This window comes from Haliaeetus albicilla, chromosome 7 (assembly GCF_947461875.1).
Source record: "Haliaeetus albicilla chromosome 7, bHalAlb1.1, whole genome shotgun sequence".
Classification (NCBI taxonomy): Eukaryota; Metazoa; Chordata; class Aves; order Accipitriformes; family Accipitridae; genus Haliaeetus; species Haliaeetus albicilla.
Window position 1 is genome coordinate 4,794,009 of NC_091489.1, and position 21,243 is coordinate 4,815,251.

At 47.9% G+C, this 21,243-nt stretch overlaps 2 protein-coding genes across 3 annotated transcripts in view; both read left to right on the forward strand.

Annotated features, from left to right (window-relative positions):
- FTSJ3 (FtsJ RNA 2'-O-methyltransferase 3) overlaps window positions 1–21,243 on the forward strand; it is an 801,657-nt gene that overhangs the window by 165,285 nt on the left and 615,129 nt on the right. The gene's annotated exons all lie outside the window — the stretch shown is intronic.
- ASIC2 (acid sensing ion channel subunit 2) overlaps window positions 19,313–21,243 on the forward strand; it is a 514,503-nt gene continuing 512,572 nt past the window's right edge. For both annotated transcript variants that reach the window (XR_011325334.1, XM_069786724.1), the window contains exon 1: window positions 19,313–20,121. Coding sequence is in view for 1 of the 2 variants with exons in the window: in XM_069786724.1 (XP_069642825.1) it covers window positions 19,558–20,121 (564 nt within the window). In the remaining variant the exon portion in view is untranslated. The remainder of the gene's footprint in view (window positions 20,122–21,243) is intronic.

The window sequence follows — 21,243 nt, forward strand, 5'->3', positions numbered from 1 at the left end:
ATTTACACCACTGGTTAGAAGTCCCCCACAGGTTCAGTTTTTCAGCTGAAAATAAGGATTTAAAGAAACTAGCATGTGTCCCTGAATGGACTGATTTTGCCAATTCTTATGGTTTGACCCCAGCCAGCAACTAAGCACCACGCAGCCACTCACCCCCCCCCCCCCCCGCAGTGGGATGGAGAAGACAATTGGGAAAAGGAAGTAAAACTCATGGGTTGAGATAAGAACAGTTTAATAGAGCAGAAAAGAAGAAACTAATAATGATAACACTAATAAAATGACAATAGTAATAACAAAAGGACTGGAATATACAAGTAAGTGATGCACAATACAATTGCTCACCACTTGCTGACTGATGCCCAGTTAGTCCCTGAGCAGCGATTCCCCCCAGTCCCACCCCCCCCAGTTTATATACTAGATGTGACGTCACATGGTATGGAATACCTCGTTGGCCAGTTTGGGTCAGCTGTCCTGGCCGTGTCCCCTCCCAGCTTCTTGTGCCCCTCCAGCCTTCTTGCTGGCTGGGCATGAGAAGCTGAAAACTCCTTGACTTAGTGTAAACATTACTTAGCAACAACTGAAAACATCAGCGTGTTATCAACATTCTTCTCATACTGAACTCAAAACCATAGCATTATACCAGCTACTAGGAAGACAATTAACTCTATCCCAGCTGAAACCAGGACATCAACAAAAAGATTGAAGTGGGAATCAAAGACTTTCCTTCTGCTTTTACAAAATTCAGGTGGAGAACCAAACGGCCGCCGCTGGAATGGACCCAGCTGACCACGACCAAGTGAAGCATTTCAAGGTTTGTCAATACTCGTCCCACTTTTTGGAGGCTTTGTTTTTTTTGAGAAATGGTGCTCGGCTGAGCACAACTCTATGAAACCATCCTAGGTGCAAACGAGCCCAAGGGGTGTATTGCTGTCGGGAGCGCTTTGCCCTTTGTTCCTCTACCTCCTCGCCCAGCGCTGCCTGCATTGGTTCTTCTGCTGCTCTAGGGAAAGGCAGGAGGGAGGCATTAGCTCTTGCAGGGCTATGGAGATCCAGCACAGGACAGCTGGAAATCAAGGGAGGTTGGTGTTGCTGTGGGAAGAGGGCATGGTGAAACCGTGCCTACAGCAAGGCAGAAACTCCTTTGCTAGCATCTCTGGGTGGCTGGCACTGCCCAGCTGCCCTCCTTTTCCACCGGCCACAGCTTGTCCCTGGGAAGACATTGGGTTCTACAGTGTCTTGGTGCTGCCATTAGCCTGGCAGCAACAACAAAAGCACCGGGTTAATTAAACACACAAGAACATAATTGCAATTAAATCCAAACAAACTGCTGAATCAGAATAGCAAATTGCCCAGAGGCTGGGAGGAAAGGCTGGTTTGCTTATTTTTTTTTTTATCATAAGGGCTGATGAGGCACAGAGCGGCCAAGCAAATGCTGCAACATAAGATGTGCCACTGGCAAGAACGTTTAGCCTGCTGAATAAAAGATAAAGCTAAAGAGAAAGCCGGGACTGAGAACAGCCTGGCTGCTCAAGTCAATTTAGGTTGGTTTCACTCTAGGAAAATCCCAGGAGTCTGCGTTCAGCAAATATCTTTGCAACTTGGCTGGAAACTCTCCCCAGCCAGGGCCAGCCCCACCAGTCCATTCCACTCCCTGCTCCCTATTCCAGGGATGCAAACCCATGGTGGAGTGGTCTGATGGCCAAAGCAACCTCTTAGCCCTCACCAAAATCCACGCCAAGGATGCCATCCCAAGGGATCTGCAAGAAGGATTCCGTGATTTGCTCTGCAGCGTGCCTGCTCTCCAAGGAAAAACTCAAGGACACATCAGGGATCACCTGAAAAAGAACCTGTGGGGCATCGCTGTCCTGTGCCCGGCCAGCACTGCCCTGCAGGGTACACGGAGGAAATTTTTGCACCTTCCCACCTCCACTGCACAATTTCTGCAATACTTGTTTGCAGCAAACCCATCTATTATGCTCGCTCTAGGGTTGGTTTTTGTCGAGCTGCTTCAGTGTATCCCACTAAAGACATAAAGTTGAGAGAAGCCAGTGAATTATAAGGTCCCCGATAGTAGGACTCAGCAAGTGGGCTGCTGTTAATCTTCCCTTTGGTACTCAGTTTTTGTTCTGCTTGTAATAAATCCCTGTGCCCTTTGCTGTTGAAACTGCAGCCTTGCTACTGAAAAAAGAGAAAAAAAAAGCCAGAGATTGCCATGTGCAGAAATAAAATAAGGGATTCATGTCTTGGCCTGGCCAATACTTCTGCTGAGGTCTGAGCCTTAGCGTGATCACCTGGTGTTAAATGTAATGCTACGGTAACTCATGCTGGACTACAACAAATTGGAAAAGCTGTTGGATTAATGCAGGATATGGGGCACACAGCACTGTGTGATTTCTTATAGCAGGGCTGAATGGGCAGTTGGAGACATGATGAGATGTTGCTTCCAAATCTGGAGTAATAGCTGCCTGGGAATTTGTTGATGAAAGTCTTTTCCTCAAATGCCACCTCTGTGGATTTACAGCTACTTGTGGGGAAAGGTCATATTTATAATAAAAGCCGGGAAAAAAGAAATCCTGAGACTATATTTGCTTTAATATGATCAAAATAATAATTTCCATTTTGGTTCAAAATTGCTTTCAGTCTGGGAATTCATATAAAGCAAAAGTAAAAATACTAAAAAATAATGATGAGAGAGCACAGCACTTGATAGCACTCAAACTTCTGCACTTTTATGCAGGTTCTTTGTTTGTGAAAAAATTTGGACTTTTGACTATTCACCTCCAGCTGAAGCAGGAATAAAAAGTCAGAGAAAAATTGCTCGAGGGCTTTGCAAATGTATGCTGCATAGAAGAAAAGCGGCAGATCTTGTGATGGTGGGAAAAGCTGCATCTTGGTGACAGCTCAAACCATCCCAGCGTCCCTCCCAGTTCCCCGGTCCCTCTGCTCGCAAGCTGCTGAGTTTCATTTCCTGTGGCTCAACAAATCCCTAATCCCAGAGCCGATTTCATGGTCAGGGGTTTACTTAATGTCTAGCCCTGATTCCTGCTGACAACAAGATAGCTTTATATTACTTGTCAGGCTAGGGAACATTGAAGAGGGTGCAAATTTATATTAGCTTCCAGGCAGGAGCTGTGTAAGATTGCCTTTGTGTCGCTGCGAATTGCATCTCTGCAGAGTGGTCGCTGGGGCAGCACTCGTGCCTGATGCTATAGAATATGCAGTCTTTCATGGAGAGACCGTAAATGTTGTGACAAAGGTGGAGTACGTTCAGAGGGATAATATCTTTTATGGGACCAGCAGATATAGTTAGAAAATGGAGAAGCTTTTGGCACATACCCCTCTTCTTCAGGTCTATAAATGTTATACGGCTCTTTATGGCCGTAAAAACAACTGTGTCCCTGCTACGAGGCTGTAAAGGATGCTCCCTGCAGGAATTAAAGTCAAGGGAGAAAAATTAATGCCAAGCCACCGCTATCCAACAACACAGGATACAAGGCTTTCATCCTCTGGGTGAAGGAACGGAACTAGATTGCCCACATTTGAAGGACTTAAGACCTCAACAGCAGAGCCCTCCCCTGGGAAATGACCTCCTGCCTCCGGGCAGACCCAGCGATGGGACACGAGCTGCCTGGGACCGGTGGTTTTGAGTGGGTGGACCTGCTGATAACCCCTGAGGTGTCAAACAGGGAGAAACCAAGCAGAATTGTTCCCAGGCTCTGTAACTCATGGGTCTTGATTTCTTGGAGCAGCACATGAATTGTTTCCACCTGGATCTTGAAAAGTCCCATCAGAATTGAAGGAAAAGCAGGTTTTCAACGCCATACTTGCTTTTGCTATGGTGGGAAACACCAAGACCAACATGCTTCTCAACCCCATGTAGTCCCCAGCAGGGAACATCGAAGCATTTTCTCTGAGGACAGTTCTATTTTTTCCACAGCTCTGGCCTGAAAATGGTGAAGATTAGTCTAGAAACTGTCGTGATTTGAACAAACTTGAGCAGGTTGCTTTTCACACAGTTGAACTTTCTTGGAGTGAAAAAAAAATCCTCTTTTGAGCAATTCTGTTTAACTTTCAGCAGATGAGAAGTCACAACGAGCTAGCCTCGAGTAGGAGTTGAATATGAAAAACACACTCTTGCAGAGGAAGGGAAGATATGAACTTAATGAACTTACTGGCTCAATCATATAAAATTGAGCAAGAGAGCAATGTCATTTCTTAAGTGACAGTTTTGTTGCTGTTCCTAAATATTTTTTTTTTTATTTCAGCTATGCTAGCTAGTCTAATAAAAGATATGACTTTGCTCCCCATACTTTGCCCAGTTCATTATCTACAAATGCTGAATTTTGTATCATGTCCTCAGTAGATGCAAAATTAACTGGAGTTGCCCCCATTTGCAAGTGCAAATCTGTTGGAAATATTTTATAGTAACACACTGGGTTGGATAACATAGCACAGGGGAAAAAGTTAAAAAAAAAATTGTGTAGACTCACTCCCACAGAATGAAAATCCTTGCCCTCCTTGTCCCATTTACATTTTTACACTGTTATATTGATGTTGGTATTTTTGATACATTTTGTAGGATGTACTGAAGTTCTTTTTAATATACTCAGATGTTTAAGAGCACTGAACATTTTGGGTTTTTTTCTTTACTCAAACCTTTAGACATTATTAAAACAAAACAATGTGATATTTCTGAGGCAAATGCCAGGAATTCTAAAATTCCAGAAATGTAATTTCAGTTTAGGGTGAAAAGTCAGAGCAGAGATTTGAGACTTTCACACCAGAAGACCCCTCTGCTCTGACTGTGACCATGGGAATCACCCATGCCTTGTTATAAGGGCATTTCTGGTAGATCCCTTTGCTGGCCAGCTCAGAAGCAAACACGAGCACTTTCCTTCATCTCTTCCACATGCCTGCATTTTCCCTGCATCCCAACAATTGCTTTTGGGTCATTTGTTTAAAGAGAAGGGAACCAAGCTGGTTAAATGCATCAGCTGGGTTGTTTATGAGATGCTCAGACCCTGAAGCATGTTAATACCCATTTAGTGCTTCTGCTTGATACAAGCTCTGGTCTTTTCCAGCCCTTCCCAGGTGGCTGTTTTTGGGAACAGGGTGAGGATGTCCATCCAGGTCCGTCGCTGGGGGCCAGGAACATCAGGTGTGAACCCCCCTTTGCCCCCACTCACTTCTTGTACCCCATCTCTGTGGGGCTGCACACCAAGGCACAGCGGGTCAGGGTTAAATGAGCAGCTTGCAAAGAAAATGGGTAGGTTTGGTTATTTTTTCTTCCATTTCTGCCCTCACCAGAGGCCCCAGGGCTACAGCTGATGACACAGAGTTAAGAAGCCGAAACTTTTTAAACTGAGTTTTGGCCTTCACAGGAAAAAAAAAGATGGTAACGTGGGGTGACTGGGATCCCTTTGTGGGGAAATATGTGGCAAAGCTGACAGTAAAATGTGTTCTCCAGGTGAATTATTAATGTTGATGTAGGAGTGGATATTCCTTGGGAACTGGGTATTACTGAAATAACTCCTGTTTCTTGCCCCACCCTATACCACAGCTCTCAGATGGTAGGTTTAGGCTGAAAGGCGGCAATATTTGCTGTTGGACAGTGACTCCAGACCAAACACGCTCACAGTTTACAAGAGAGTTTCTCCTTTCATTAACTCCTATCTCCAAAAACTCAGCCTGTGCTGCCGGAGTCCAGCCGCTCTCTTCTTTTGTGAATCACGGCTGGTGACAGAAGTTCTCAGGGTTCATGCTGGCCTGTGTGACAGCACCGACACATCTGTGTCTTCTGCAGAAGATGGATAGATGTACGCGGGGCTCCTGTAATTGGATTTAGAGGAAAGACCAGCACAGCCCAGAGAGTGCCACTAACTAAAGCCAACTGAATTTTTTCATCTGCAGCTTTGCCATCATCTATGTCTCCTGGGACACAGGAGATCATAATTTTGTTGCCAGGGAGGAAATTTGGGGAAAGATATCCCCCCTCCCCACCTCTGCTGTATCTTCTTTCCGCATTCGTACAACGAAGCTCATGCTACTGTGGTGCTTTGTGAAGACCTAAGGGGTTAACTGCTGAAAAATGCACACTTTCAGCTAGGGATGATTATTTCTTGGTTGTTCATTATTTTGCAGGGTGAAGATTTTTTTTCTTAGAAGTTTTTTTTCACTGCTTTCTTAGATGCATAATGCTACTTACTTTCTGAATGATGCCGGCAAATTTGTCTATTGCAGTACAGGACCAGAAAGGGCCAAATCCTGTCCCCTTGCACATTGGGAGAATGTGCCTCTCTTGCATACCTCACCCTAAATTTGGGGCAGTGACCTGGAGGTGCAGAGCTGTGCTACCCAGTGCTGAGCAACCCTGAGAAAGCCACTCTGGGATTTTTTCTTTGCAGGTACCACCATCTAGTGCAGCGCACTGGAACTTCATGTTTTCCCTTTGGGCTTTATTCTGCAATTGCAATCGATCGTTGGAGGTGGTGGAATAATTGGTGTTTAATAAATGAGCCACTGCACGGAGCTGTTTATTCTTCTTAACCATTGCAAACAGTTCTCAAAGTGGGCAGGATTTTTACAGCCATGAGGAAGGGAACACTCGCTGCTGGATTCATTGTCTCTAAAAGGGAATTTGCAAAGTGATCACACTGGCTGCTCTTAAAGGAGGGACATTTTCTGGATTTTGAAGTTGACCCAGTCCTTGTCTGCACAACCTAGGGAGGCCGTATAGCCGTGAGCAAGGGTGAGGGAAAGGGAAAATCCTCCCCTCTTGGGAGGTTTGTGTGTGAACCACACACCAAACAAGTCAAGGGTGTGGACATTTCTTGAGAGAACTGCTGAGAGGAGCACTGAGTCAGAACCTTCCACCCGGACAAGCCCTCTCCTTTGCTGCTCCATACCTTACCTATTTACTCTTAAAAGCTCTCCATATTTCTACAATCTGGCTCATTTTTCGGATGAATTGCTACAAAGGGATGCAACACTGGCACGGTGGTGCAGGGGGTCTCTGCTATGAGCCGGCACTGACTCTTTCTGCTCCCAGAGCCCCGTTGCTGGATCAGTTGTAGAAAGTGAAACTGGAAGGTGCAAACGGAGAGTTTTGCTAGAGCCAGGCCGGCTTTTCCTTTCCTGAGAAGTGTCAGTGTTTGAGTGGATCATGCTATGAATTTAACTAAGGACCTTCAGATCTAATACCTGCAAGGGCTACAGGCTAAGCTGGACGACCTGCTTTTCCTCCCAAAGTGCTGTCACTTCCCCCAAAATTAGGTAAAAGGGAGCAATGTGACTGTTACTCACCTACAGATTAAGTAGGTTTATATTTTTGTTTGCCCTGAGATACTCCTCCAACACTGGTTTCAAATGGAAGCTGATTTTCCCAAAGAAGAAGACAGAGAGGTCCCCAGCTCTGGAGTTTGGGGAGAATTGCCTGGTAAAGCACAATCTAAAGCTGGGGCATGTGTCCCGTCTCTCCCCATCTCATGGCAGCCCGCTCATGGTCATGACCTGAGCATGGGGTAGTGACGGGCTGACATGTTTTGGGGCAGTGAACCGTGGGGCAGAGTGCTCCAAGCCCGTTTTCCATCGCTGCCGTGTGCTCACAGTCAAGCGGAAGTTTCAAGCAGTGGAAATAAAATGACATTATTCCACGCAGAGCTGATTTCATGAAAAATGCATTGTCTTTCCACGGCTTCAGTGAAAATATATTGGTTTCTGCCAGGTTTAATTAGAAACCATCTATTCTCAAAACTTGGGAAGCACTGGCACGAGAGGGGAGGGAACATGAAAGGTTTGAGAGACTTCAAGTGTGTTGCAGGGATTGAATGAAGGGACTTTAACCCTTTGCCTGCTAATGAAACTAAAGTAATGTTTCCTCCTCCTGAATATGTACTGGAAAATAATTATATGAAAACACTAAAATATTCATTTATTTGTGATCTAGGCTCAGGAATTACTGGTTTGCTTTGCTTTTGCTCAAAATGCATCATTTTGTTCTAAAAGGTGAACTAAAAAAATTATGAGTAAAACTATTACCCACCTTAATAATAGCAGTAATGGTAAGTGAAACAGAACGTTACATTCAACAAAAAAATAAATGTTTCTATTTACTTTAAAAGGCCTTCAAATTCTGTTTTTGTCTGGTTTTGCCAATATTGCATTGTGGCAGTCTGAGATGAAAGTACTGCAATAAGAAATCAAGACATTTCATTTTGTAAGTGTCAAGACGAAGAGCCTTGGCTTTTCCAAAGTCGTTCTCCATGTTTTCTTTTGAGCTGAACTCAGCAAGTCTGCAAAAAGCTATGGGGCTCTCAGAAAGGACTTGACTTCTCTTTTTAAACATCCCATTCAGTAGTCGACTAAAGCCCTGTTTGCTAAGAGGTGGCGTGTTGATCAGAGACCAAAGACATATAATTTTGCTGGCATTGACTTTGCTACCAAATAGCCCCAAATATGTCTTTCTGAAAAATAAATTGTCCTGGAATAACTCAGTTTGGATGCTCTCGAACTGCAGCGAAGAGTATTATTCTGGTTTAACCTTTGAAACCAAATTAACCTTCCCCAGAGCAAGGCATTTATATTCTAGAATAAATGTACTCGCATGCAGAGTTATTCTGCAATTGCTATGCACTTTAAATTTGGTGTCACTGTAACATGAACAAGCGTGCGGAGGCAACAGGGTGTGCTGACTAATGAATACCAAGAGCATCCCCTGCTGCCTGGCAAAGACGTACACTCTGTGTACTGATCTTCATTGATTTCTGAATTTGATATTTGTCAAATTAAAAGCAATCCTTGAAAGAATGAGTGACCAAACGACACGACTGCCCAAAGGTTTTGTGCCTCAGGAACCCCAGTGAATTCCCTATCAGGGATTTTTACTGCAGGAAGACAGTGGTTTAACAGAGGGGATGTGAATCATCATCAGAGGGCTTAGCAAGGACTCTGACTTTGCTTTCAAGTGGTTTTGTGTCAATCCCTCTTAAACTGCTTTGAAACAAGGTAAGTGGAAATGTGCCATTTGGACAGATTCATCCAGACAGCAGATCACGCTGCTCGAACTAGACTGGTTTTGTAAAACTTGGGCAGAGGTTAGAACATAGAAATGCTTCAGCTTCCTAAATACCTGAGTTACACCACCACGGAGCAGCCCTCCTGGGGAAAGCCAGCCAAAAATTATGACATGCTGAAGATGACACCACCACCCCCCGCCGCCCCACCCTGGGCTTGGGGCCATCCCTGTATCAGGCAGTCCCTGAGTGCTGTGAATGATGAGTATGTAACGATGAGTAAATGTGAATGATTGACTCTGACACACTGAGCTCTGGAAGAGGATGGGTTGCATTGCTGTGTCCTGGTTTTGATTAATGGGTGTCAGCCCTGCCTCTATCCTGCAGTTATCAGCAATTTCCCCGAGAGGAGGAAACAAAGCAAGTTTTTGGCAAGGTTCGCTCACCCGAATCACAGTTTTCCATTTAAGGGCTTTTGCCACTTGCAAACTTGTCTTTCATGTATTTACAGCTCCTTCCCCGCTGGGCTCCTGGGGATGGGGCTTCCCTGTTGGTGCCACAGCAGAAAGGATAACTGCAAGGGTGGGTTTCTGAAGGGTTGGACTGATGCCATCATGCGAGATACTTTCAGGAAGATGCTTTCAGGAGATGCTTCAGCCTCCCGTGCTGTCGCCATCTCTTGCTGCTCCCTCCAGGTCAGCTACAGCGGCTGCAGTGGGGATCCTGCCCGCTTGCTGGGCTCTGCTCTGCTCATGCTGACCTTCACTAAGCACTGGGTAAGGAAGGGCTTTCCTGGCCACTTTGTTAGAGACAAGGGCCTTGAAATGTTCTTCCATTCTTAAAAGCGTGAGCTGCTGCTCTGGCGATAACTGCTGTCACATCTGGCTTCCAAGTGAAGATGAGCGATGGCCGATTTTTAGCTGGGTGGGGATTTGCTTCTGAAGTTTCCCATCTGCCCTGGAGAGCTGCTTCCTCACTACCCTGATCAGCTAATGGGATCTGAGTCCCAGCTCATTTTAGGCTAGCAGCAAACCTTCCATCACATCCCGCCTGGCCAAAATCATGGCCAGACACAGAGCCACAGCAGTGAAATGAGCAGCGCTTGCTTTGTTCTTCCATTAAAAGTTGATTTGTTGCTGTATTAAAACATGAATAACCAAGAAAGCAAAAACTCTGTTCCTTGCTTGCTGTTATTAAAACTCTAAATCAGGTTGCTACAGAGCCATCTATGTTACCTTCGCAAATGAAAGCGGGGAATTGGCCGCTTTCATCAATGACGGGAGGATGCAAGCACTCTCAGCGATGCTAATAAAGCACCTGGATTTTCCTGAACCTGCCAGTTTGCAGTTTGCAATGTTACAAGCCACCAGAACAAGGTCATGTAGGAAAAAGACTCAAGAGATCCTCCTCCTGAGGGGCAGCTCTGCTGTAATTCGGCCCAGCAGAGAGAAGGCAGTGGACAGGTGATTGGGCTGTGCCTTTGCCTTGCTGTGCTGTCCAGATCTCCTTCAACTGTAAATCGTGATGGACTGCTTAGGTGTGGATATTTGTACTGCAGAAACCCACATGCAAGTGGGTTTTCTCTGGCCATAAAACCCTAACCCAGAAATGTTACTCTTGCTGAGACATGGCTGGAAGGACCACAGGGAAGGTGGTGGGGGAAAGGGAATATTAATCTACTTATATTATCTTTAGGCTGATCTAATTTTAATTCTTTGTTTCACCCCCCCCCCCCCCCCCCAATGTTTTGGTTTCGTTTGGATTTTTTGTTGTTGTTACACAAGGTTTACTTTTTTCATATGATTCTTCTGGCAGCCCTTTTTTGCCCAGATATCACTCACTAACTTCACTACAAATAGCTCTGGCTGACCTGAAAATGCTTTTCCACTGATCAGATAATTCATCTTAAATGCTCTGCCAAGTGAGAGCAGTGAGTCACTCATATCTCTACAAACCTGGTAACAGCCTGCTTCACCAGTCAGGCCAGCAAAGCTCACACCCAGACAGAGAATGCTCAGCAGTTTGGTTTTTTTCTCCCCTCCGATGCCACTAAACCAGGGAAAACAGATCCCTCCTTCATCTTCTGGAATGAACTTTCTGTCCTTCTATAGACAGGAGACCAGCAAAGACACCAGGGTAGAGAACTGGTGATGCCTTTGCAGATAGGAATGAGCAAGGATGTGCTTGGGAGGAATGTCTTCATGCACGCATGCACCTATGGATCTGCCTTTCCTTTTGCAAACCAAGCAAAGGGAGAGGAGGGCAGGAGCTTCAGGTGCTGCAGGAGATCAGCTGCTTCAGCCCTGCGTCCCCCTGTGCTTGGCAGGGGGTTCTGTCTGCAGGTTCTGGGGAAGCGGGGAGGGAGGATCCCGTCTGGATGAGCACATGAGAATGATCGTCACAGCACGTAGTCAGTGTGGAATGCCAGCGATGGGCTCAGCATCAGTGAGGGTGAGCATTGCTGGCTGGTCAGGTAGGAATAAAATCTCAAAGCCTTTTACTGCTGGGTCACGAAGCCCAGATTGCACAAGCAGAGTTTTTAACAGCTGACACCAAAGAGAGTTGGGTTTTGCTTCTTTGGGAAGTGTGAATATCCAGTAGGAAGGGCAAACTGCAGATGGAACAGAGCATTTCAGTTTGGGTCTTGGGTCCTTCTCCTTTGGGTTTAATTTGTAAAGGATTTTTTTTTCTTTTTGTAAATTTGGACACACAGTATTTGAAAAGACAGAGATGAGCTTGGGAAAAAAAAATCAAGCCCGGTCTGCATCTTTTCCCCACTGAAAGCACGCAAGGCTCTCCTTTTGCTTTTCTGGGCCCTTCTTCTCACCCAACATCTCACGTATTGTCTCAGGGAACCTGTGATATCTCTCCACAGGAGCAAATGGCTCGTGGTAAAACCCTCTTCTGTCACATCTTAGACAATTTGAAGGGCTCTGTTTAGCCTGGGCAGCTCCACAGAACAGCAAAGCCTGTGCTGCTCAATTCTGCAAAGGACAAACTCTGTGCAGTTATTACCGTGTCGCTTTGCACTAGCTTAAATTATATCCTAAAGGAATACAGAAATTGCATGTATACTTCCTCCTCAGAAAGGGCAAGGATTTAAGATGAGGCTTGTTCTATCAGTGCAGGAAGAGCTCCTCTCTGGAGTGGATATAATCTTACTGAAGAGTAAATACCATAATCAGGTCGAGCTCCTGTCCCTGCTGCTTCTCAGACCATTGAATAAACATTAACCAACCCATCCAACGTCCCCAAGGAGGGGAAAGGATTAGGCCCATTCAGCACACTGGGGAGCACAAACAAATTAAATTATGTGTTTCCAGACAGCATGTGCCTTGGCTGGCCCACAGCAAACTTCACCGCTTCCTTATGCACGGCTCTGATTTCCATAACGAAAGATCTAATGATGTTACGGGACACAGCCTTGGTGTATCAATCTGTCCCCACAAAATATAGTATTTCTAGGAGGGTTTATAGGGCTTCTTTAAGTCAGGTCACTTTGTATCAGCTGCAGTGCGCCAAAACCCCATTGAGGAGATCTTTGCTGATTTATGGAAATGGAATTAAACAATTTTAGTCAAATGTAGTCGAAATAAGCTTAAACACCCCGGGGCTGGCATGGTCTCGGGTTCAAACTTGTCCTCCAGCCCATCGCCGGCTAACTTAACCCAAGCTCCAGAGACACCTGGAAGGGCAGAGGCTGAGCACAACTCGTGCCGTAACGTTGGTTCAGTTCCCGTTTGTGCATCGGTTGGCGCTGAGCACCAGTGTCACAGTGCATGGCGACCTGGCACTGCGGCTGGGAGGTGGATGGGACTGCAGCCCCCGTGACAAAATGGTGAGGATCACACCTCTCTGACGACAGCCCCGAGCAGCCTCATTACCGCACTCTAATTAATTCAAGCTGGGATTTGCTCTTGATACAAATGCAAACAAAAGTTTTCTACCTGCTGGCTTTGCAAAGTTAATCAGGGCTGGGAAACCCTGCTGTGTCCTCGTGGCACTTGGGTGGGGGTTAGAGCTGGAGCTGAAAGCTGTTTGGGACTGTGGTGTGCCAGGAGCAGAGCTGAGTCCCTTTCTCTGCTCAAACTATCCCACTTTCAGGCTGGAAATCTCCTAAGGATAAGTTTTTCCATTAGGGTAGCGGCATCTTCTCTTCACTTCTGGCCAGAGCATGTCAGTGGGGTTAATCCCTCTTTGCTTGACCTCTTCATTGTGCCCAAGAGGTTTTGAGTTTCTTATTGATAGCACTTCCCTAAGCAAATGCTCCATCAGCATGGGGGATGTCCTGATGGGGGGTGTCCTCATCAGGACACCCCAAATGTGACAATGTCCCCGTGTGCTGGGTGTCTCTGCTCCCTCTGCAGTCACTGGGGATTGGGTCAACGCAACTTGGGGAGTCCAGAGGGCAACTCCGCTCATCCTGAAGCAGATCCTTGCCACCAGGTTTTTATCCGTTGCTTATGAGAGCTAAAATAAATGCCTTGTACCATACTGAGGTCAAATGGAAAAGGCACAGAGAGGTCCCCCCTGGGCAGCACCGTGGACTGTCTGTCCCATCCCACCTCCCAGTTTTTGCACCTTTGGCAGCAGGATAGCAATTATATTTTCGACTGTTTTTTTTCTTGCTTTCTCAGTTCAGCCACTTGAGGAAGGACAATCAGGGTTGCCATAGCAATGAAAGGATGACTTATTAATTTGTGGGATTCTTTCTCTTAATTATTCCGAGAACTGTAATCCCATGAAAACTGCCAGCTTTGGAGAATTTCAGCTGGGAGCTGCACTGGCACTGAAGGAGAAGTTAAAAAGAAAGAAAAGTTGATGAAGACATTTTTGGGCAAAAATATGAAAAAATATATATTTTGGTGAATTTTCCTGACCTGTTTCATGTGCTGACAAGTGCAAATGCCTGGAGTTATCCAGAAACAAGGGCCTGGAATGGGTCCTAAACTTGAATTATTCATGAGTAATTCAAAGTGCTTTCATAGACTTTTTGAGGAACAAGAGTATCAGGCAGAACTAACGCATATAAGTCAAAATAAAATTGTGTAAAGCTTAACGGAGAACAAGCATGATTTCAAGGGCTATTTAAACGGGGAGGCACCAAAGGAAAATGTCATTCTTCTGTTGCATTTTTCATCCCCAAATCTCAAAGCCCAAGACGCAGGGCAGAAGCATCATTACTTTAATTTTGCATAGAATGAAAAAACACTGTGGCTTGCTCAGGGTCATGCAGTGAAGCGAAGGCCCACGAGGACGGAGCCGGAGGCCCCTGCAGTCCCACCAGCTCACTTTGCACGCCGAGCAGGTGCCATGCAAGTCACCGCTAATGCGAATGTCTTCGAACCCTGGCTGATAAACACGGCCCCGGAGAGAGGGCTGATAAATCTAAGTTATTGCAGAGAAGCCGAGAATGTCAGAGTGAGCAGGACAGGCTCCGATTGCTGAAAAACACTACTGCAAATCCAATATTCCCTTTCTCTAATAAAATCTGTAGCTGTAACTTGGTCTGCAGTCTCTGGGCTGATTTGGGCTGAGAGTAATCTCTATGCCCCAGGGAAGCCTCTCCCCCCCATCACCAGCCAGATTTGGAGGCTGGAGGCTCAGCTCTGCCACCACTGAGCTATTAATGTGCTATAATACTTCTGCAGGCAGAGGAGGAAGAGGAGGAAGGCATCCCGGAGCATCCTCTCTGCTGCTGGGGGATGCCAGGCACAGCCGGCAGAGAAATCTTCCCCCCAAAATAGTTCTTCCACTGGAAAATGCTGATTCAACTCTCTGTCAATATGATGTTTATATCAGCACCTTTCTTTGGGGGCCATGGGTATTGAAATGGAGCATTTCATTGTCTTCCAACACCTTCCTTTAGAAGGTGTTTCTCCATATGTAAGGCCTCACCATTTATATATTTTTGGTTTTCTTTCAAGGACACTTTTTTCTCTTTAATTGCTTTCATTTTATACCCCATTATAAATCCAAGCATAATATTAAATACATTGAAATCCAATCAAAATTTCAATTTTCTATATATATTAAAAAGCCATTTAACTGAGCCAAAGCTACTTTGGAAAGGATCGGTTTTAATTTCAGGGGAAACATCAGCATTCAACATTATGTTCCCATTTGGAAAGGCAGACTCATTTAAGTAGCTGAGCTCTCTCTGCTAAGTGGAACTCTGGGTCTCAAACAGTTTGAAGATACTGGCAATAAGCAGTTAGGTGACAAGAGAGTCCAAAAACGTCGTGGAAAGGCTGAGAAATGAAGGGAGACTTACAGGATCATGATCATCTTGAGCAAAGTCCTTCTTTTTCCAGGCGTCATCATCATGGGCCAAGTACTCCCTGGCTTCCCCTCCAAATGCCTGTTGTCCTTTTTTTTGCAAAGCCTACGGGAAAGTGGCAAAGCAGCAGCGTCCAGTGAACTGAAAACTCGGCAGGACACCAGTGGGGACATTTTCCTGGTGCTCAGTGCACCCACACAAATGATCTACAGCTGGGGCAGGGAAGACAAACCACTCTCCCAGACTGCAACCATCATTGCTTTTTCCTTATTTCTTTTTTTTCTTTTCCTAATCAAGCCCAGAGGGAAACATCAAACCAACAAATTGGCAGACAACACAGCAATCTGCAGTGCTAAGGAGACGGCTCTGGCCCCGGGCAGTGGGGACCATGTGCTGAACCATGCGGAGGACCAAAGCATCTCGTTTTATTTTTAAAACAACCCATTTCTCTTCCTGTAAGGCCAGTCCTGACTTTCCCAGTGCAAACCCTTCGCCTGGAACGTGCTTCTGGGAGGGCTCAGCTGGGGCTGTGGAAGCAAAGGGGTTCATGCAGGTGGGGGGACCCCTCTCCATCTCTTCTCCCTCCCTGAATAAATGCGTTTCCCACGTATTTCAGGGCTGGGATCCCTCACCCTGAGCTGTACAGCATGGCTTTGAGACACAAGAGGGCAGCCACAGGCTGTGCAAACGGGAGAGGGCTCCAGCTCTGCTCCTGGTGTCCCTCAGCCACCCTAGCCCTGCTGCCCCCCCCTCCACCACTCCATCCCTAAGGATAAGGGGGGAAAAAAAGGGGCTTTCCTAAGGGACATGCCTTCTAGCCCTGCCTGGCTCCTCTGCCCTTGTTTCTGAAGGAGATTTGAAGCAGCAAGGTCTGCAAGGGATAGTCAGAGGCTGAGGTTGGGCTATGAGCTCCCAAAGCAGCTACTTCACCCCCCAGGGATGCACTGCCCTGCCCTGGGTGTCCCCAGGGAAGGGGAGTGCAGGTCTCCTTAGCTGGGCTTTGCCATCTTGGGGGCTTTTATGGGACTGCCCAGACTGCTTTGTCCTTACCATGCACGTCCACCTGCAGAGAGGCCATTTCCATAGGTGGCCAACACCCTTTACCATCCCTTATAACCCATCTCCCCCACCCTTGCTGGTATCATCCCATAGTGCATCCCCAGGCACGGCCAGAGCTCCTTTCTTCTGCTCTGAGGACATCCCAGTCAATGCCAGCTCCTGGGCACAACTGGGCCACCGGCACACTTGCTGGAGAGCGTTTGTCCCACTGGTTTGTCCCCAACCCCATAAGCAGCGGAGCGGAGCCCGGCGAGCTGGCACTGGTGCCAGGCAGCACCGCTGGGCACGGCGCTTCTTCCTCCAGACTGCAGCCAAAGCGCTCAACATAGTTAAATAATAAAAGGCAGCAGATGGTATATGGTATGAATTACAGAAAACAGGATTGTAAAGGCAGCACGCATGGTGAACAAATGAAAGCATTAACGCATGAGGCCAAATAACGCAGACGGAGTGGGGCGGCGGGGAGAGGAGGGACATTTGCAGATGGATCAGTGATGGGTGGGAAAAGGAGTCCGTTCCTGCCAGGATATTTTAGGGGCGGAATGGTTTTGTCTCGTAGACAGGCAGCAAAGTCTGGAGCCCAGAGTGTGGCCACTCTGTCCTCAGCTGCTTTAATTCTGGTTCTCACGTTGCTTGGGTCTGCTCAGCACTGTCTTCTCCACCCCTCCTGGAAAGGGCATGACAAGATGCAGGAGGTTTGTAAGGCTGAATTTCTGCTTAAGAAAGAAGGGACACAGCTCCGTTTAGTCACAAATGGGCTTGCATTGAGAGCCTGGCTTTCACTTACGAGCAGAGATGCAGGAGGAGGGACCAGTTTTTGCATTTCAGGGCTGATGTGGATTTGTACAAAAAAGAAACTGGCCTCTGGTGGCAGGTCCTGCTCCCTCTGCACCCCAGCTCTCCGTGAGGACCGGCCGCGGTCTCAGCACAGTCCTGGGGCCTTCTGGCTATGGAAGGAGGGTTCGGGTTTAGAGCAGCAAACCGGCATTTTCAGCAAACTGAAAAGACCTACTGGGAAATTCAGCTCATGGATATATTGCAAGCTTTCTGGGTGACTGCTCACAAGTCCTTTGTCCTCTCTTTGCCTCAGTTTCCCTCATGCAAAATGGAGAAAGTAGCATTGTGCTGCCATATAGGAGTGCTGGGATGAGTAGCTCAGCCTGAGAGATACTCCCATAGGATAATCTATGCTGGGGGATGCTACAGTTGGGCTTGCCTTTGGCTGCCAGGGGCAAATGTGGCTTTGGAGGTAGCAAAAGCTGAAATGATCTTATCTCTGGGTAAAAATCATCAGCGGGAGGACAGGGTGGCTCATGGCCAGGGGACAAAGGACTCAGGGGTCCATCAGTGGAAAGGAAGCACCTGAAGAGCTGAAGGGGCCAAAAGGTGCAAAATGCAAAGGCTCTTTCAGGGTCTGCTCTTATGATAACAGCACTGGGGTTATAAAGACAAAAACCAGTCTCACTTTGTCCCAGATAATCTTTGAGTTTGTCCTTGAGGTAACTTCACGGGTGGCCAAGAGTCACTGGGCATTGCACTGCAGGCTGTGACAGGCTCTGTCTGTGCTTTGGCCCTCTGCTTCCACCTCATCCAAGCTGGGAAAATCACCTCCCCATTGCTACCATGGCCCCTGGGACTCTCACCTACCATAGTGCTGGGTGCTGTAGGAGAGAGAAACTGTTTTTTTCTTCTGGATTTGAAGAAAAGCAAGCAAAAATACTGCTATGCACCAAGACGATATGGAGGGGAGTTACCCCAGACCCTTCTCAGGCTCTGGCACCTTTCATCTCTGGGCTGAACCCCGCTCATTCCCACGTCCTGCAGCATGCACTAAGGATGTTCTCACGTATGGAGGCATTATTAGAGGATTTTGCAGCATCTCTTGGGTAGAAAACCTTTCCCAGTTTGCCTCCCCCCCCCCTCCCCCTTCCAAACCTCCCGGCTGAATGCACATCTGGGAGCATCTTCCCCAAACACATCCATCACAGCTGCCTTTCAGCGGCAAACAAAACATCTGGAGATCCTGCTGGCTGAAAGTCTTCCAAGTCCTGGGTGGGTTAAGCCCAGGGGCTTGCAGGAGCTGCTCAGCACAGTCCTCCCGGCCCCCCCCGAGGCACGGCCGCTTACAGACTCAGCCCCCAAGCAGAAGCTGGGGGTCTCCGATCGCAGCCCCCTCGCCCTGCTCTCCCCTGGGCTCTCGCCCTGCCGCGGGGCTTCGGATCGATGCGTGACTCACGGCTCTCAGCGCTTCGCCCTCTCGAGTGTCCTGAAGTGAAGGGAAGCTCTGAGACAGAGAGAGAAGAGATGCTGCAGCCCCTCACCTTCCGCTGCCTCTCCCCACCGAGTCCTGCCCTGTCTGATTTTTTTGCTCGGAGCTGCTGTGTGACAGAGGAAAGGCTTCACGCTATTGCTTTCTCCCCTGCTCGGTCTGCGCATATGTGTGTGCGTGGAGCTGAGCAGCAATTTTCCCCCCTTTTCTTTTTTTTTTAGCCTTTCCCTCCCCCTTTTCCTCTCATACTTCAGCTGAATTAACTGCCCACCTTTCCCTGAGAGAAGCCCTCGGAAATAACAACGGTAGCACAGGGTGCGTTTTTTTTGAGTGGTATTTCTTGGAGCCCTGCCCAAAATGGAGGGGTGGGGAGGAGGAGAGTTGCCTAAATCCAGCAGCTCGCATCCCCAGAGCACGGGGAGCATCACCCGATGGGTCTGAAAGCCCTGCCGCTCTGCAAGACATCGGCTCTGGGAAGCGGCATCCTTGGGCTTTACGCACTAGTTAACAGGCTGCGAGCTGCCTCGATTTGTTTTAAGCTCGTTCTCTCGCTTAATCTCATCTCCGTTCGGCGTGTGTGTGTGTGCATGTGTGTGTGTGTAGGGGGAGGACTTTATTTCCATTGGCTCAGCTTTCGCTGCCCACCCACATCTCTTCCACATCACCTTGGTGTCTCCCTAAATAAAACCAGCCCTTCTTATCGCACCGAGGAAATCAAGAGCGAGAGTTTGAATGGATTTTGTATAAATATTTACCCCTGCGAAGCTACTGCTGAGCTTGTGGGATAAACTCGCAGCAGCTGGCCTGAGACTCTCCTTCTCTCTCCCGCCCCTAAAAGGGTTTAATTACTTTCGAGAGGGGAGGGGAGAGATCTGGATCCCAGTTCCAGCTACAGACTGACCCAAAAAGCAGTGCCAGGATTTAACTAACTATCCCTGATGGATCTGAAGGACAGCACCAGCGAGGGCAGCATGGGCAGCCTCCAGCCTTCCAGCATCCAGATTTTTGCCAACACCTCCACGCTCCACGGGATCCGTCACGTCTTCGTCTACGGGCCAGTGACCATCCGGCGCCTGCTCTGGACCTTGGCCTTCGTGGGCTCGCTGGGTCTCCTCCTGGTTGAGAGTTCAGACCGGGTGGCTTTCTACTTCTCCTACCAGCACGTGACCAAAGTGGACGAGGTCGTGGCAAACAGCCTGGTCTTCCCTGCTGTCACCATCTGTAACCTCAACGAGTTTCGCTTTTCCCGGCTCACCACCAACGACCTGTACCATGCTGGGGAGCTCCTGGCTCTGCTTGATGTCAACCTGCAGATCCCCAACCCTCACCTGGCTGACCCAGCCGTCTTAGCCATTCTCCAAGAAAAGGCCAACTTTAAGCAGTACAAACCAAAAGTTTTCAACATGCAGGAGTTCCTGGCGCGGGTTGGCCATGACCTGAAGGATATGATGCTGTACTGCAAATTCAAAGGCCAGGAGTGCAACCATGAGGACTTCAAAACTGTGAGTATGAGCAGACACTCTGCTTTTCTCTTCTCTGGGTGTGTGGTCGATGCCGTTGTTGCAGGACCTGGACAGCATTGGAGGTCACTGGCCAACCCGTGTGGGCACGGTGTGATGAGTGAATGGTGTCTGCTGGGCTCTGGGATGGCAGAGGAGGAGGAGGAGGAGGCAGCCTGTTGAGTTGAAGTGTGTTTGCTGGAGTCCTAACGGGGGGTTATGTGGGGCCAGCCCTGCAAGGGGCTTGCAGCAGGTCCAGCCTCCGTCCTGCGTAAGGCCCACGGTTCCCAGGCGGCTGCTTGGTGTCAGACCAAGGCATCAGATGGGTCCTGCTGAGCATCAGAGGGGACTTGGGGGTCTCTTGCTATGGCCAGTGAATGTTAGCCAGCTGGAGAAAGTAGAGAGGGCTGGAAAGAGGCCAGCAAGAGAGGCAAGCATTCAAGGATGGTCTGAGTAATGTCCATTAACCAGTTGTATTTCCCTGGGTGTTTGTAGCCCTACTGAAATTGTGGAAGGGGAAATTTTTCTGCTTGTTCCTGGTGGTCATGGCTCATAAATCCAAGTTTGCTGCACAATGTGGGCAGCAGGTGGGTCCCTTCCTGGTGCTGTGTTAGAGAGAAGGGGGTCAGGAATAAGAAGAAGAGGAAAAGAAATCAGGCTCAGCTCTGATCCCAGTCTGCTCTTAGGCTGGCGGGGAGGTGGAGTGAGCTGGGTAGCCTGAGGATCCTGAAGGAAGCAGACGCTGCTCAGTTTACAGCTTCTGGATGACACCCTGATGGCAGTGCAGGCTGGCGTGGGTAGTTTGGCTGGCAAAAATTATCAGCTTAAAATAAAAATAAAAAGTAGGTTGCCTGGAAAAAGTGATGCCCCCCGTGTGCTGCTGGGGCAGGTGAGGGTGCTGGGCTGGGCAAGGGGCTGCAGAGGGGTCTGCTCCCCCCAGGCTGGCGGTTTGAGTAAAATCCTGGCAGAGATGTGTGGGCTGGGGACTGGGCTAAGTTGTACTTTGCTTTCAGGCCACCCTGGCGAGTCCCTTTGCACCAATTGAGCTGGCTGGGAGGGTTGGTAATCCTGGAGTCAGTAATGCTACAGCTTTCAGATGGTTGTCTCTCTGGGAGCGATGCTGCT